General features: G+C 38.9%; 1 protein-coding gene across 5 annotated transcripts in view; it reads right to left on the minus strand.

Moving 5' to 3' along the window:
- wwp2 (WW domain containing E3 ubiquitin protein ligase 2) overlaps nucleotides 1–16,864 on the minus strand; it is a 152,329-nt gene that overhangs the window by 101,563 nt on the left and 33,902 nt on the right. For all 5 annotated transcript variants that reach the window (XM_052028733.1, XM_052028729.1, XM_052028731.1 and 2 more), the window contains exons 3-5: nucleotides 14,347–14,491; nucleotides 8,713–8,834; nucleotides 3,628–3,765 (exon numbers count right to left, since the gene is read on the minus strand). In XM_052028733.1, the coding sequence (XP_051884693.1) occupies nucleotides 3,628–3,765; nucleotides 8,713–8,834; nucleotides 14,347–14,491 (405 nt within the window). The remainder of the gene's footprint in view (nucleotides 1–3,627; nucleotides 3,766–8,712; nucleotides 8,835–14,346; nucleotides 14,492–16,864) is intronic.

A 16,864-nucleotide genomic window follows, 5' to 3' on the forward strand; every position in this document is an offset into this window, starting at 1 on the left:
ATCTGTTCTGGAACCCCTGCTCTTTGTGATATTTATAAATGACTGGATGAGGATGTGGAAGGGTGGGTTAGTAAGTTTGCTGATGACACAAAGGTTGGTGGTGTTGTGGATAGTGTAGAAGGTTGCCGTAGGTTACAACAGGACATTGATAGGATGCAGAGCTGGGCTGAGAATTGGCAGATGGAGTTCAACCCAGAAAAGTGCGAAGCGGTACACTTTGGAAGATCGAATTTGAAGGCAGAATACAAGGTCAATGGCATGACTCTTAGCAGTGTGGAGGAACAGAGGGATCTTGGGGTCCACGTCCATAGATCCCTCAAGGCAGCCGCACAAGTTGATAGGGTTGTTAAGAAGGCGTATGGTGTGTGGCCTTCAATAGTCAGGGTATTGAGTTCAAGAGCCACGAGGTAATGTTGCAGCTCTATAAAACTCTGGATAGACCACACTTGGGAGTATTGTGTTCGGTTCTGGTCACCAGAAAGATGTGATTATAGGAAAGATGTGGAAGCTTTAGAGAGGGTGCAGAGGAGATTTGCCAGGATGCTGCCTGGATTGGAGAGCATGTCTAATGAGGATAGGCTGTGTGAGCTAGGGCTTTTCTCTTTGGAGCGAAGAAGGATGAGAGGTGACTTGATAGAGGTGTACAAGATGACAAGAGGTAAAGATCAAGTGGACAGTCAGAGAGAGACTTTTTCCCAGGGCAAAAATGGCTAATCAGAGGTAAGTTTTTTTTTTACACAGAGAGTGTGGGTGCATGGAATGCACTGCCAGTAAAGGTGGTGGAGGCAGATACATTAGGGACATTTAAGAGACTCTTAGATAAGCACATGAATGATAGAAAAACAGAGGGCTATGTGGGAAGGAAGGGTTAGATAGATCTTAAAGCAGGATAAAATGTCAGCACAACATCATGGGCCAAAGGGCCTGTACTGAGCTGTAATGTTCTATGTACAATAGAGGTAGGTTGACAATAACAAACCATCAATTCCCGTGCTATTTTTTGCTATTTTGTAAACTTTAAGCAGGGCACCAACTAAATTCCTGGGAATAGAATCCTAGTTTGTGTAATTTCTGTTTGTAATTTAATCCTTGTAAGCCTGAATATTTGGATAGAAACCTTTGCCAACTTCAAACAATGTAGTGCTTTAAATGTAGAAAAATATTATAAGATGTTGCACAAAAACATGATAAAAAACCTTTGTTTTTGAGCCATGTTCACAGAGAGGAGAATGGGGAGGATTCAATGTAGGAGAAAACAGCAAAGAGGATTGGAAAAAGACTTCTGGAGTGGGGTTGAGGTAGGTAAAAGCACAGCTGAAAAAAGTGTGGTGAAAGACTGTGGGGGATGGTGCAGATTCTAATATACTGTACTGAATAAGAGGACATTTATAAATGGAAGTGTATTGGAGAATGATAAAACAAACGTATTTAAATATTAGGATGAGAATTTTAAATTAGTCTGAAGGGCAAGGACAAGAACCAACATAGGTCAAGGATTATGAGTATGAAGAAGTTGCTATGGTAATGGGAACTAGGCAGCACAATTAGAAAGAGATGTAGATTTTAGAGGATTTGAAGGCCAACCAAGGGCCTTCAGTAGTAGAGGGATTGAGGTAAATGTTACAGAATTGGAAGAAGCTGTTACTTGTGATGAAGAGGATACCAAGTTAGAAGCTTAGCATTGAATTATATGTAAACCAAATGATTCAGTCTAAAACTACAGTTAAGGGACTTGCCACCAACTTAATCAATTTCACAATAGGGAGCAAAGATGATAGTTGTGGTCTCCTAATGCTAAATTACAAATTTCTAAGGTCTAGGAATCAAAATATAAACAAAAAGATGAATGGAACATGGGCTTTCATCTCAAAAGGATTAAAATCAAAATGTGGGAAAAGATTGCTTTAGTTGTCTAGAAAATCAATCAGAGAGTACACAGTTCTGGACAATAACCTTCAGGAGAACTTACTTTGGAAGGGATACAGCATATACAGTATGTGAGTTAGGCCACTTAGGATTGAAATTGTTTTTTCAATCTATAGGGTTGTGCAAATATGAAACATGTTCCACCAAAATGTCAAGGTGATTGAAATTTTCATAATAAAGATAATTAGCTTTTTGTTAGCAAAGTTGTCAAATGCAAATAAATGGAGCTATGATCTTACTGAATAGTGAAACAAGCCCAGCTATCTGAGTGGCCTATGGCTGTTGTCATAGCAGATCGCCTTAAATGAACAAAGTAATAAAGGGATTACAACTACAAATTTAAATAAATCATGCAGACTTTATATTAAGTTTCCATTCAAACATCCTTTTCTTTCTCAGGGAAAAAAATACTAGATTTCTAAATTTCCTCTTATTGAAACATAAAATACAAGATTGTGTTGACTTATGACTTTTATTAAATCAACTACCAAACCTAGCTTTAAACATTTTTACAGACCTCCAAGACAAAAGGATTCTCCAGAATCTTCAAAACCTATTCAAAGCTTTCAGACATTTTCATTATAAAAAAAGGCACAATCAATATTTTAATACAATTAAACTTATGATATGGATACAAATTGAGAAAATAACTAAACACGGATATAAAACAATTCACAAAGCCACCACCTTGCTATTTTTTTGGGTGACTGGAAGAAAAGGGGCCTCGAACTCAGGCCCTTCATGAATCTCATCCAAAAAAGTAAAAACTAGACATTTCAATGTACATTAGTGCTATTTTTTGATAATGAAGTTAACTGGGGCAACAAAACATAAATTTCTACCTTTTCCTTTATTTACAATTTATTGACTTAATCTCAGTAATTTTCCAATTTCTAATAACTTCAATATCTTCTTCATTCATTATCAAACTCTTAATAACAATTGTACAATACATTTATAAACCCAACTCACTGACATCATTACTTTTTATTACAGGAAGAAACTTACATAATGAATTACAATAGCATTAATTAATGAAATATTTGCTGGAATCAAATTTGAGGAGTGATACTCCAACATGTTATTAATGTAATGAAGACATTTCATGTGGCTTGACTAATTGCTGCTTTACTATATATTGTCAATAAAATTCAAACTAAATGTATTTTGGAAAGTTTGAAGATTATGAAATTGTAAAACCTTTCATTTTAGCAATTATCTTGAGTGACAGTCTTCAACAATATTCTTCCAGTTATTTAAAATTGACTGCTAACAAACACTGTTGAAAACTGATTACAAATCACAACTACTACATTTTCATTATATACATTACTCCAGTTTTGCTTGCTTTTAAACAGATTAAAAGTTTTTGTTAACAGCTTTGAAAACATAGCATATCTTGAAATATTAGTTAAGATATTAATTTTTCAAATCAATTTGCATCCAGCAAAAGTTATCAGTAAATAAATCTTCTCAAATTAGAGCTACAAGTTGATTCAGTAAGTGCAATTTTGCAACACCATACATTATAAACATTTTTTTGAAGGAAAAACTTACCAGTTTTAATACTACCTTTATGAAAAAACACATGTTCTCATTGAAGAAGTACAAATCAATTAAGATGCATTAAGTAATTTCTGATGTATGACCCATCACCCTCAATCCGAAAATCAGAATGAACCATGTGTGTGCAGTACTTACTTTCTGTCATGATGGCGCCATTAGGCAAATTTCCCAAGTCAACATTAAGGCCATCCAGGCAAACAGTCAATTCACCGCTGCATACAACACTACTTTTGTTCCCCATTTGAAGGTTCAAATTTAGCTGAATGTTTTCCACTGTGAGCAAGAAAGAAAGAAAGATTAATTGATTCAGTTTGTTGTTTCTCTGCCATTCATGAAGACAGAAAATACTGTTACAGCTTCATGTCAGTTTCAATAATCAAAATCCATTTGCTAAAGTATACCTGAATTCAAAGTCTTTTTTTGAGTTTAAGGCTGGATGTATAAAAGACAGATTTTCCAAATATTCAACACTATAATAAGAAATAATGTTAAGTAAAATGGTTTATTATTTATCTACATAATTGATTAATGATATGCATTAAATCCAAGGATGGGTAGATGATCATTTCGGTTGGCTTGCAACAGTGTGGATCAGTGACATCTAAAATCCCTCTCAGGGGGCATCTCATTTTGCTTTGTGTCCTAATGTTACGACTAAATTTTGACTACAGAGTGTTGCACATTTCATGACAAAACATATTTTCAGAAGGCACTAATCCTGGAGTGTTTCACTGAACATTTTATAAAGCCAACAAAATGCATGCAAAATACTTCCACAATTAGTCCAATTAACCCTTCTGTGCACTTAATATGCATTTTACGTTCAAGATAGCATATAAAAACAAAGCACTACAGACTTACATGGACTGAATTGCTTTAGTTAGGTACTTAGTTTCTGATATATTACCTACCAAAATGATATTTCTAATATCTAAAGCTACAACTCCAGTCAATATCATATACTAAACATTATTCTTGAAACATTTTTCCAGTCAATAACACCTTGACAAAAATACATTACTTAAGTAAAACATTATGTTCTATTCCATAGTGAGAAAAATAATGCCTGTTTTCCTTCCCCTAAAGGCAATGATTTAGCTAATTCAGAGTTCCCTAGCCTTACAGTATCATGTGATATCTCCTCATATGAGGATGTAAACAGTTGCTATGTATTTAACTGACATTGGCACCAGAGCTGAGTACAACTCTGACCTTATCCAAGAGGGATTAGGATGGGATCCAACCAAAATTTCCCTCCTCTGAAAACCAGTCCCAGGTCCTCATCCAACCAAATGACCTTCTTCGGCCTAGCAGGAACTGCAGTGAAGGACACTTTTGCATTAAAAACATTAATATAATGTATATCAAAGTAGGATGAGTTGCAGTGGGATGATTTAGCTAATTAGCTGCCTAAAAGTTCAATAATTAAAGAGAAGCCAAACTCATCTACTACTTAAAAGTGGTGATATTTTGATGAATATTATTCTCATCTCCCTTCAATAAGAAACCTCACTTGCATGGGGTTCTAGATAGGTTTGTTGCACTGAGACAAGGAAAGGACAGTAGGGTGAAGGAACCATGGTTAACAAGAGAAGTGGAAGGTTTAGTCAAGAGGAAGAAGGAAGCTTATTTAAGGTTTAGGAAGCAAAAATCAGTCAGGGCACTTGAGAATTATAAGGTAGCCAGGAAGGAGTTTAAGAAGGGACTTAGCTAGAATGGAGCATGAGAAGACCTTGGCAAGTAGGGTTAAGGAAAACCCTAAGGCGTTCTACACATATGTGAGGAACAAGAGGATGACTAGGGTGAGGGTAGGACCACTCAAGAATAAGGGGGGAAAAATGTGTCTGGAGGCGAAGGAGGTAGGGGAGGTCCTAAATGAATACTTTGCTTCAGTGTTCACCGAGGAGAGGGACTTAGACGAAGGGGAGGTTAGCGTAGAACAGGCAAATGTGTTGGAGCATGTTGAGGTTAAGAAAGAAGCAGCGTTGGAGCTACTAAAAAGCATTAAGATAGATAAGTCCCCGGGGTCGGTTAGGATATACCCCAAGCAACAGGAGTGGTACTGGAGGATTGGAGGATGCAAATATTGTTCCATTGTTCCAGAAAGGTAAAAGGGATAATCCTGGGGATTACAGACCAATTAGTCTTACGTCTGTGGTGGGCATACTATTGGAGAGGATACTTAGGGGCAAGACTTATGAGCATTTGGAGACGCATAGTCTTATAAGGGATAATCAACAAGGCTTTGTGAAGGGAAGGTCATGCCTCACGAGCCTAATAGAGTTTTTCGAGGGTGACAAGACAGGTTGATGTGGTATATATGGATCTTAGCAAGGCATTTGACAAGGTTCCCCATGGTAGGCTCATCCAGAAGGTCATGAGGCATGGGATCTAGGGAAACTTGGCTGTGTGGATTCAGAATTGGCTCTCCCATAGAAGACAGAGGGTGGTTGTAGATGGAGTGTATTCTGCCTGGAGGTCGGTGACCACTGGTGTTCCACAGGGATGTGTTTGGGACCCCTGCCCTTTGCGATTTTTATAAATGACTTGGATGAAGAAGTGGAAGGGTGGGTTAGTAAGTTTACAGATGACACAAAGGTTGGTGGTGTAGTAGATAGTGCAGAAGGTTGGTGTAGGTTGCAACAGGATATTGACAGGTTGCAGAGCTGGGTAGAGAAGTGGCAGATGGAGTTCAATCCAGAGAAGTGTGAAGTGATACACTTTGGAAGATCTAACTTGAAGGCAGAGTACATGGTTAATGACAGGATTCTTAGCAGTGTGGAGGAACAGAGAGATCTTGGGATCCTAGTACATAGATTCCTCAAAGTTGCCACGCAAGTTGATAAAGTGGTTAAAAAAGTGTACGGTGTGCTGGCCTTCATTAGCCGGGAGATTGAGTTCATGATCAGAGAGGTAATGTTGCAGCTTTATAAGACCCTGGTTAGACCACATCTGGAATATTGTGTTCAGTTCTGGTTGCTACACTATAGAAAGGATGTGGAAGCTTTGGAGACGGTGCAGAGGAGATTTACAAGAATGCTCTCTGGATTGGAGACCATATCTTATGAGGAGAGGCTGAGCAAGTTAGGGCTTTTCTCCTTGGAGAGATGGAGGATGAGAGGAGACTTGATAGAGGTATATAAGATTATGAGAGGCATAGACAGAGTGGACAGCCAGCACCTTTTCCCCAGGGCGGTAATGGCAAAACTAGAGGTCACCCGTTTAAGGTGTGTGGAGGAAAATTCAGGGGGGATGTTAAAAGCAGTTTTTTTTTGTTTACACAGAGTGGTGGGTGCCTGGAATGCACTGCCGACGGGGGTGGTAGGGGCTGATACGATAGGGTTATTTAAGATGGGCACATGGATGAAAGAAAAATAGAGGGTTATGGGAGGTGCAGTAGAGAGGGGGATAGATAGAATGTGGATAAGGTTTATATAGGTCAGCACAACATCATGGGCTGAAGGGCCCATACTGTGCTGGACTGTTCTATGTATCAGCTTTAACAGTGCAAGCTAAGAAAGGTCTAAGCATAATATCCCAGTGGGAGAATGTACCGTAGTGAAATCCAGTATTGTAGTGACGTGCAAACTGCAATGATAGTCAGTACTGAAGAAATATCAACTAGAACAAAGACAAATAGTATTTCAGTCAGTTAGGCGATTACTGGTTTTAGAAGGGCCACGATGAAGGCAAACTGATCATTCGTTGATGCTTGTTTGTACTGCAGTTGGAAGGATCGTGCTGATTTGACAAACAGAACCGAAGGACCCACAACCAACCTGGATCAACCAGGCAAAGGTGGTTGTATGTGCAGTTGACCAAAGGCATGGTTATTTCGATTTCTTTTGCTATTATTGTAACATTCACTGATAATTAAATATTGAAGTGTTAAAGTTAACATCTTCTGTGCTTCACTGAATCATCATCTTTGAAATTCTCAGATTCAAGCTAAGAAAGAAAAAAACATCCTTCAGTTTCTTTGCTGCTAAGAGACTTCAAATGCCCAGAGTTAATACTGAGGATCACCGAAATATGTACCGCTGCACCAACTCCTTTCTGGCGGATCTCTTCTGCTTCTAGGTTCTGGCACGTTGGCCGAAAGGTGTGATTCTGTGAGTGTGATTGTTTCTTGCAAGTACTTGAAAAATCTGTGGATTAAGGTTCCCAATTTACACAACATTCACCAGAAGGTTTTGCAAGGACAACTGGGCCATGGTTCATCTTAAATGTATCGGAATCCAGCACCAAGACCAGAAGTGGGTGGTCTACCCAATTTCATTCCTATCAAGCTTTAACAGAACTGGTTTTGATATAAAAGGCATGCTTGGCCATTTCAGAGAGCAGCTGAAAGTCACCATCATGAGTCACAGGTGGTCAGTAAGAGTAGTGGAACTTGGAAAAGGGAAGATTTAATTACATACAGTCCTGACACAAAGTTTTGACCCAAAATGTCAATAATTCCTTCCCCGACTACCCCTGCCCCACAGATGCTGTTCAACTTGCTCAGTTCCTCCAGCAGCAACACACAATTTGCTTGTAAGAATTATATGTTTCCATGAGATCACTTCTCAGTCCTCTAAACTCAAAAGAGCAGAGACACAGTCTGCTCAAGCTCTCCCCATAGAACACACTAGCCATGCCAGAAATCAATCAGTTTGTAAACAGTGCAGTCTAATACATTTCTAATTTCTCTCTAAATGGTTAAATTGTAAAGAAGAAAGATCTTTCATTGCTACATGAAAACCAAATTGGATTCTGCATTGTTTTGTCACAAACTCCAAGACATCAGGCACACCATTACAGCTGCCAACACTAATACTGTTAATGCTCAGGTTTCCTTTTCAAGTAACCATCTTCTCAAGTAAGCGTCAGCAAGTCCTGCACCATAACTGACCCAAATTGTTCATGCCTAAACTATAAAGCAGCCAGCTTTCTTTCTATTTTTCCAGATAGCCAGAATACAAAGCACATTCTTATTTTCTTTACTGATAAGTATAAATAGTACACAAGTATTGTAGCCATTTATACCATTCTGTTCATTGTTTTTTCCCTAAACTCATTAATGTGATCTGGGCATTGCTGGCCAGGCCAGTGTTCATTGCCCATTCCCTAAATGCCCTCAAGATATGAGCAAGCTGCTCACATGATTACATAAAAGTAATCAAGCAAAATTTAAATCATCTTTGTGACCAACAAAAATGTACACAAGTAAAAACTCACACTTTCCATTGTTCTTCTTTAAAATGTCACAAACGTCGATCGATACGTTGCCAAATAGTTCATTTTTTAAGGTATGACTGTTCCACACTTTCAGCTCCAATCGGCTCTGTGGTGTTACATTCCTGGTTAAAAAATGTGATTGTGAAAATCTTAAAGAATTTCAAGCAGATGTGAAAATATAAAATCACCAGGAAATTCCAGAACAGGATTTTAAATTCTAATTATATATTTTAAATTTACCTTACACCACGCTTAAGATGCCTAAATCAAGTTATTAAGGGATTCTACTACAGAATATTGAGAAAATAGAACAGTACAGCACAGGAACAGGCCCTTCAGCCCACAACGTCTGTGCTGAGCATGACACCAAATGAAACTAATCCCTTCTGACATGATCCATATCACTCCATTCCCTGCATTGTCATGTGCCTATTAAAAGCTTCTTGAATGTTACTATCGTATCCGCTTCCACTATCACCCTGGCAGCGTGTTCCAGGCACATATCACTACTCGCTGTGCAAAAAAAACTTGCCCCACTCATCCACTTTAAACTCATCCCCCCTTAAAGCCATGCCCTCTAGTATTCAACATTTCTACTCTGGGAAAAAGATTCTGCTTGTCTATGCTATCTATGCCTCTCATAATTTTATAAACTTCTATCAGGTCTCCCCTCAGCCTCTGACACTCCAGAGAAGACCACCCAAGTTTGTGAAACCTCTCCTTATAGCTAATACCCTCTATTCTAAGCAACATCCTGATAAACCTCTTCTAAACCCTCTGCAAAGCCCCCACATACTTCCTGTAATGGGGCGAACAGAATTGCATGCAATATCCAAGTGCTGCCGAACCAAAGTTTTATACAACTGCAACATGACTTCCTAACTCTTTAGAATATAAGAGTTAGGAAGTCATGTTGCCCCTGGCGATGAAGGCAAGCATGCCATACTCCTTCTTTACCATTCCATCTTCTTGTGCTGCCACTATCAGGGAGGTATGGATTTGGATCCCAAGATCCCTCCGTACATCAATGGTCCTGCCATTTTCTATGTATGCTTCCTTTACATTTGACCTCTCAAAGAGCAACATCTCACACTTCCCCAGATTAAACTCCTTCTGCCATTTCTCCATCCATAACTATAACAGATCTATATCCTGCTGTATTCTTTGATGACCTTCTTCACTGTCCGCCACTTCACCAATTTTTGTATTGTCTGCAAACTTACTAACCAACCCATCTACATTTTCATCCAAGACACTTATATATATCACAAGCAACAGATGTCCCAGCACTGATCCCTGCAGAACACCACTGGTCACAGACCTCCAGCTAGAATAACGCCCTTCTACCACTACATCCTGTCTTCTATGGGCAAGCCAATTCTGAATCCAAACAGCCAATTCACCATGAATCCCATGCATCTTAATCTTCCTAATCAACCCATCATGAGAGACCTTGTCAAATGCCTTACTAAAGTCCACGTAGATAACATCCACTGCCCTACTCTCATCAATCGCCTTGGTCAGCTCCTCAAAATCCTCAATCAAGTTTGTAAGACATGACCTGTCCTACACAAAGCCATGTTGACTGTTCCTAATTAGCCCATGTGACTAAATCCTCTCCCTAAGAATCCTCTCCAGTAGCTTCCCTATCACTGATGTGAGGCTCACCAGCCTATAATTTCCTGGATTATTCCTATTTCCCTTCATACACAAAGGAACAACATTGGCTACTCTCCAGTCCTCCAGGGTGTTGCCCATGGTTAGAGAGGGTACAAAGATCGTCGAAGCCCCAGCAATCTCCTCGCTTGCCTCTCTCAATACCCTGGAATAGATCCCATCAGGCCATCATACCCCATACTAATCTCACTATCCTCCATGTCCTTCTCCTTGGTGAATACTGACACAAAGTACTCTAGCATCCTCCAGCTCCAAGCATAAATTCCCTCCTTTATCCTTGAGCGGACCTCCCCTCTCCCTAGTTGCTCTCTTATTTTTAATGTATGTAAAAATTGCCTTGGGATTCTCTTTAATCCTTCTTGCCAAGGACATTTCATGTCCCCTTCTGACCCTCCTAATTCCTTGCTTGAGTCCTTTCCAGCTTTCTTTATATTCCTCAAAGGCCCTGTCCAATTTCAGTTTCCTAAACCTTACATGTGCTTCCTTTCCCTTTTTGACTAAATTTACAACCTCTCTTGTCATCCAAGGTTTCCTTACCTTATGATCTTTGTCCTTCCTGCTGAATGGAACATGCCTGTCCCGAACTCTGGTCAGCTGGTCTTTAAATGATTCCCACATGTCAGATGTGGACTTGCCTAAAAACAGCTGCTCCCAATTTACTCTCCCAGGCTCCTGCCTAATAATGCTGTAATTTGCCCTGCCTCAATTTAATACTTTTCCCCTAGGTCCAGACTTATCCCTATAACTATATTAAAACTTTAGGAGTTGTGATCACTGTTTCCAATATGCTCTCCCACTGAAACATCAGTAATCTGGCCAGGCTCATTTCCCAATACAAGGTTCAGTAATGGCCCCTCCTCTAGTTGGACTATCCACTTACTGTTTCAAGAAACCCTCTTGGATGCACCTAATAAATTCTGCCCCATCTAGGCCTCTTGCACTAAGGAAGGCCCAGTCAATATTGGGAAAGTTAAAAATCATCCTCTACAACAATCCTATTGCTTTAAGATCTTTCCCTAACCTGTCTATATATCTGTTCCTCTATCTCCTACTGGCTATTGATAGGCCTATAGTATAATCCCATCAGAGTGTTGCACCTTTCTTATTTTTGAGCTCTGCACATATTGCCTCAGTGGATGAGTCCTCCAGTATGTCCTCTCTGAGTACAGCTGTGACATTCTCTCTGATTAGTAATGTAACTCCCCCATCTCTTTTACCTCTATCATGTCTGAAACATCGAAATCCTGGAACACTAAGTTCATCTGCCTTACCTCTACTAATCCTTGCATCAAAATAAACATACTTCAGCCCATCAGTCACACAATGTTCCTTAACCTGTCCCTGCCTGTCCTTCCTTTCAAATCTTAGTCAATAATCCAACTTTTTAAAATTTGGATGAATTGCTTCTTTACTTTGATACCACCTTGAAAACATAAGCATTGAGGAAGATGAGAATTCCTTCTCCAAGTATAAGAAAAAAAATTTGGAGGTCAAATGAATTATTCTTGATCAATTTCTTGATCTAATATTGGCAATGTCACCATCTGAAGTATTCAGAGAGACACAAGAGACGGCAGATGCTGGAATCTTGAGCAAAAAAAAACCAATCTGCTGAAAGAACACAGCAGGTCGAGCGGCATCAATGCAGAGAAAGGATCTGTTGACATTTCGGGTCGAGACCCTGTATCAGCTGTTCAACCCATTTGAGTTCCTCCGGCAGATTGTTGATCTCAAATATTAACCTGCTTTTTCCTCTTTAAAAGATGCTGAATGACCTACTGTGAATTTTCAGCAAATTCTCTCTCAAGTTTCCAGCATTTGGAACCCAAATCCAGCAACCACTTAACCACCTCATGGAATTCCATTTCTTGACCTCTCCAACTGGTAGAAATTATTTGATTGTTTGCCGCATGGGAAGTAGTCATTCAGCCCCAAAACACCCCTCAGGCTTCTGCTCTTTCCACATTGTGCTGCAGCTATTCCTGCTTCAAATGCTTTTAATCTTCTCACCCCTTTAAATACTTTGTTCCAATAGCACAGCAGCAAGTTTTAAATCTAAAATCCCTTTAATAATGCTCCAGGCAAAATAAATAAATGTTATTAAACCTTCCAAATGCATTCAATTTTTTATTAACCTCTACTCCAGGAGGACAACTTCCAATATCAAATTTCTCGTAACTACTTGATTCCTATAATAGCAGATCAGTTATTCATGTCTGCAAGTCTCTCAGAAGTGAATGCTCACTAATAGCAATTAGTTCACTCACCTGTGGCACTCCAGGTGAGTGGAATGATTTATTAGTGCCAGGCTAAAATTTTTATTTAACCTGGAAAAAACGCTATAATCTTTACACCATTCGTATTGAATTCTAATTCAATTCATAAAACGAATGTTTGAGTACATCTGCCTTGGAATGTAGCCTGGCCATTAGGCTCAGTCGATTTGCTACAATGGGATGGGCCAAATCGTGTTTATTTTGCCTGATATCCGAACTCATTTCTCCCACCTGCCTTCTTCTAGCCAAGCCTACACTAATCTTATATGAACGTGTGGACTCAATTATGCCGAGTCTCCTGATCCTTGTGTCATGTGGCAAAGTCAGCAGTGAATTGGCCTCAGTCAACATACCACTTTGCTTCCCCCCTCAGAATGCCTTGGCTATCTTTAACTGGAGACAAGGATCGAAGGAAGGATCCCACTTTATGTAAAAATCTGTGAGGCTTTGCAGAAGTTTTTAAACAGAGGCATTTAAAAGCAATTAAAGTTGTTTTAAACATTATTTGATAAAATTAAAAATTAAACACACACATTAAAATACTAAACAATTTAAAACATTGAATCAAGTATATAACATAATTTGACCTTAACTTCCTAATCTCCAGATAAGGAATACCATCCATATTAATGGATCATCCAAATCTTGAAGGATTTGGTAATATCAGCACACTTTTTCCTCCCTCCATCATTATTGCCCAATCCGCTGGGCATTTCCTACACTTCACAGCTTTTATAAGTCCATTTTCTTGTATTCTCCCTTTCTAACTGCCTCATCTATCATGTAACACTATTAGAGTGCCAGGGACCTGGGTTCAATTCCGGCCGCTGTCTGTAAGGAGTTTGTATGTTCTCCGTGTCTGCATGGGTTTCCTCTGGGTGCTCCAGTTTCCTCCCACGTTCCAAAGACGTACAGGTTAGGGCATGCTATGTTGGCGCCAGAAGCGTGGCAACACTTGCAGGCTGCCCCAGAACACTCTATGCAAAAGATGCATTTCACTGTGTGTTTCGATGTACATGTGACTAATAAAGAAATCTTATCTTATCACCTATCAACTTTGTGAATGGCTCATCACCATGGCAAACCTGGCCTCACTCTATTTAAGATATTCCTTTGTCCTATCCACTCCTCTCCCGCACTCTATGCAACTTAAAACATTTGTTTTCTCTTTTCTCTAGTTCTGATAAAGGGTCTTCAACCTGAAATGTTTACGCTGTTTGTCTTTATACAGATGCTACCTGACCTGCTGACGTTTCCAGCATTTTCTTTTTATTTCAGATTTTTTGCATCTGCTTTCTGATCCTTTGCCAGGTCTAGCTAGAGTAGGGTCACAGACATACAAATCTCTAACATGGCATGATCACACACCACCAGTGGATGTAATTTGGAATGTAACAATGGAGAGTAGTGACGGATATGCCAGCATCCTTGACTCAGCTCATTCCAGACCTTTAGTGACACTATGCAAGTCCAAGACAAACTTACCTGCAAATGGGTGATCACCAGAGTTTTCCTTTGAGACTGCCAACTGCACAACTGGCTTAATTTGGCCATCACATCCACCTCTAATTTCACTCAGCCATAATAATATAATATTTTAATGTAAAGTATTTCAAATTAACACAAATTAATTAAAATGGGAATTTTCTTACAAAATTAATAAAAGTGGGAATTTTCTTACAAAGTCAATGTCTCATTCCACTGTGGATGGAGGTTACCATTCCGCTTTCCAGTTTTCTTGGTTTCATCATGTAGAGCATCCACTGTCACCTCAATGTAGCAACTAATCCTCGTTGGTTTTGGGACTCTCAGTTTAGCTTTTAAAACTGAAACAAATAATTTTTTATGTAAACATCCTTTCTTTCAAAATAGATCTGAATAAAGAACAACCAGACATTTGCATTTACTTTTCCAATGATGCTACTGGAAGTATTCAAAATTAAAGACTAGTATTCAAATATTCATTTTATTCATAATTAAGCATTAGGACTATTTTACAGATAAAATATTATATCAGAGTGAATGATTAAAAAAAAAATAATTTCAAGATCAACAGAAAACAGGAGAATACCAGCCCTTTCTCAGGGCATGAGCCAAACTAAAGAATTATCAAGGTGCACAGTATATGTGTGCATTATGTTTTAAAGTCATGGGATATTAGTTCTTAGCCAGTGGTCACACAGTGCAATATGATCTCATTCAGGCAATTAGCCTACTTATAAACTTCAGCTTTAAGTAAGCCCTTTATATACATGGTGCATATTTCATATTGTACTGAACAAGGAAGAACAGATATTTTAAAGAAACATGAAGAATATTAATTGTACCACCAAGGTGACGCACTCAGCAGAGGCCAGGCAATTTCCCATAACAGTGAGTTGGCAGAGGAAAGAGAATAACTTGAGAATTATGCTCATGTAGCAGCCAACAACTAACTTCAGAGTGACACTGCTGGATGTCTCCAAGCAGTATGTCCTCTATTTTAGTTGTAGATACAGCAAAGGAAAAAAAAGGCTAAGAGAACAAAATCACAATTGTTCTATCACACTGAAAAGTCCTGAATCACCTCAGTAGAAAGCAAAACTGAATGAAAAAGAAACAAACAAAAAGGAACTGTACATCGGTGCACAGACATTATACAAACAAGGTTAACAGCTCAACATGAGATCACCATTTAAAAATATATTCTGAGTACAATCCATTCCACTAGTAACAATTTCACTGTCTGGGGTTTAACAACTTTGAGCTCAGTGAATGCCAAGTAAAACAAAAGCTGTTGAAAAACAGAGAAAGGGTGAAAATGTTTTCAGCATAAAGTGCAGATTCATTTTCAAAAAGATTTGATAGCAATTAACTTTTTTCAAATTCTGTTGAAACAACCAGTTTCAAGACTATTTATTGCCAGGCGTTCTTAAGAAACTACGAGTCTTTTGCAAAAGGAAAGAAGATGAACTATTTGCCGTCCTTCATGTCTGGTAAAGATTTCCCTTCATTTTTGATTGCAATAGTGACATCTGGTGTTGCATGTTAATAAAAATTCTACTGCTGAAATCTGACAGATCAAAAAGCAATGCCTGCTGAACCACATCAAAGTTTTTGGTGCTATACCAGCTTCAGATTATGTTTGACTTCAATACTCTTTTGTTCCCATTTCAGATTTGAAATAACCAATGCTCCAGTCAATTTCACGTGTTACAGGACTAACAGCAGGTGTATAAGGCTGCATGCTTAGTTCTAGACTTCTCCAAAGAACTGTACCTGGGCCCCTTCTATTTCTCTTCTATGTGCAGAGCCTTGACAACATCAAAAACAAACATCAAGTTTCATGTGAATGCTACAGCTGCCAGCTTCGCCTCACTACCTCCTCTCTAAATCCCTCCACCTACTTCATCCTGTACTGAATGAAAAGAAAATTCCCAGTTAAATATTAAGAGAAACAAGGTGATTGCCATGGCATCCTTGACTGATTTTGTTTCTTAGCCATCAACTCCTCCCTTTCTTCCATTATCTGAGGACAAAACAGACACACAAACTCAATGGCATATTGAGAATGAACTAAAGAACTCCATCTCAACTTGCACTAAATCCCAACTCATCTGTGCTAGCTCATCCAGTCCAGCAAATCTCAGTTTTAAGGCAGTCATCCTGGCTATCAAAACCCTCCATGGACATTTCCTTCCTAATGCTTAATCTTCTCCAGCCCAACAACTTTTTAAGATCTCCAAGTTCCTCCCGTTCTTTCACTTGCTCAATTTTAATACCTCCATCAGCTGCCATGCCTAAAGCTCTTAAATTCTCTCTCCAAACTTTCTGCCTCTCTCTCCTCTCCAAGATGTTCTTTCAAATATATCTTTGGCCAAGCTTCAAATAGCTTGCCTTAATATCCTTTTTCATGACTGGGTGCTAAATTTCCTTTGATTCTACTCCTGCTCATTTTCTTACGACATTACTACATCAACGGGGCTGTATAAAATGCCATTGTTTTATTAAGCCAACTAAAGTTTTAATGGTCATACTTCTCAGCTTAGATCCTCATTGCTTCAGCATCAGCTTCACACTGCAAGAATGTACATTAGTCTCGATAAGGCTTTAAAAGTTGAGTGGAAATTGAGGATTTTTCAGTGGATAGCAGCACTGTAGAAACAATCTGGTTGAAACTCAGCAGTTTAGATCTATTAGTCCTCTGCTGGAATGTCGCT

This window comes from Pristis pectinata, chromosome 13 (assembly GCF_009764475.1).
Source record: "Pristis pectinata isolate sPriPec2 chromosome 13, sPriPec2.1.pri, whole genome shotgun sequence".
NCBI lineage: Eukaryota > Metazoa > Chordata > Chondrichthyes > Rhinopristiformes > Pristidae > Pristis > Pristis pectinata.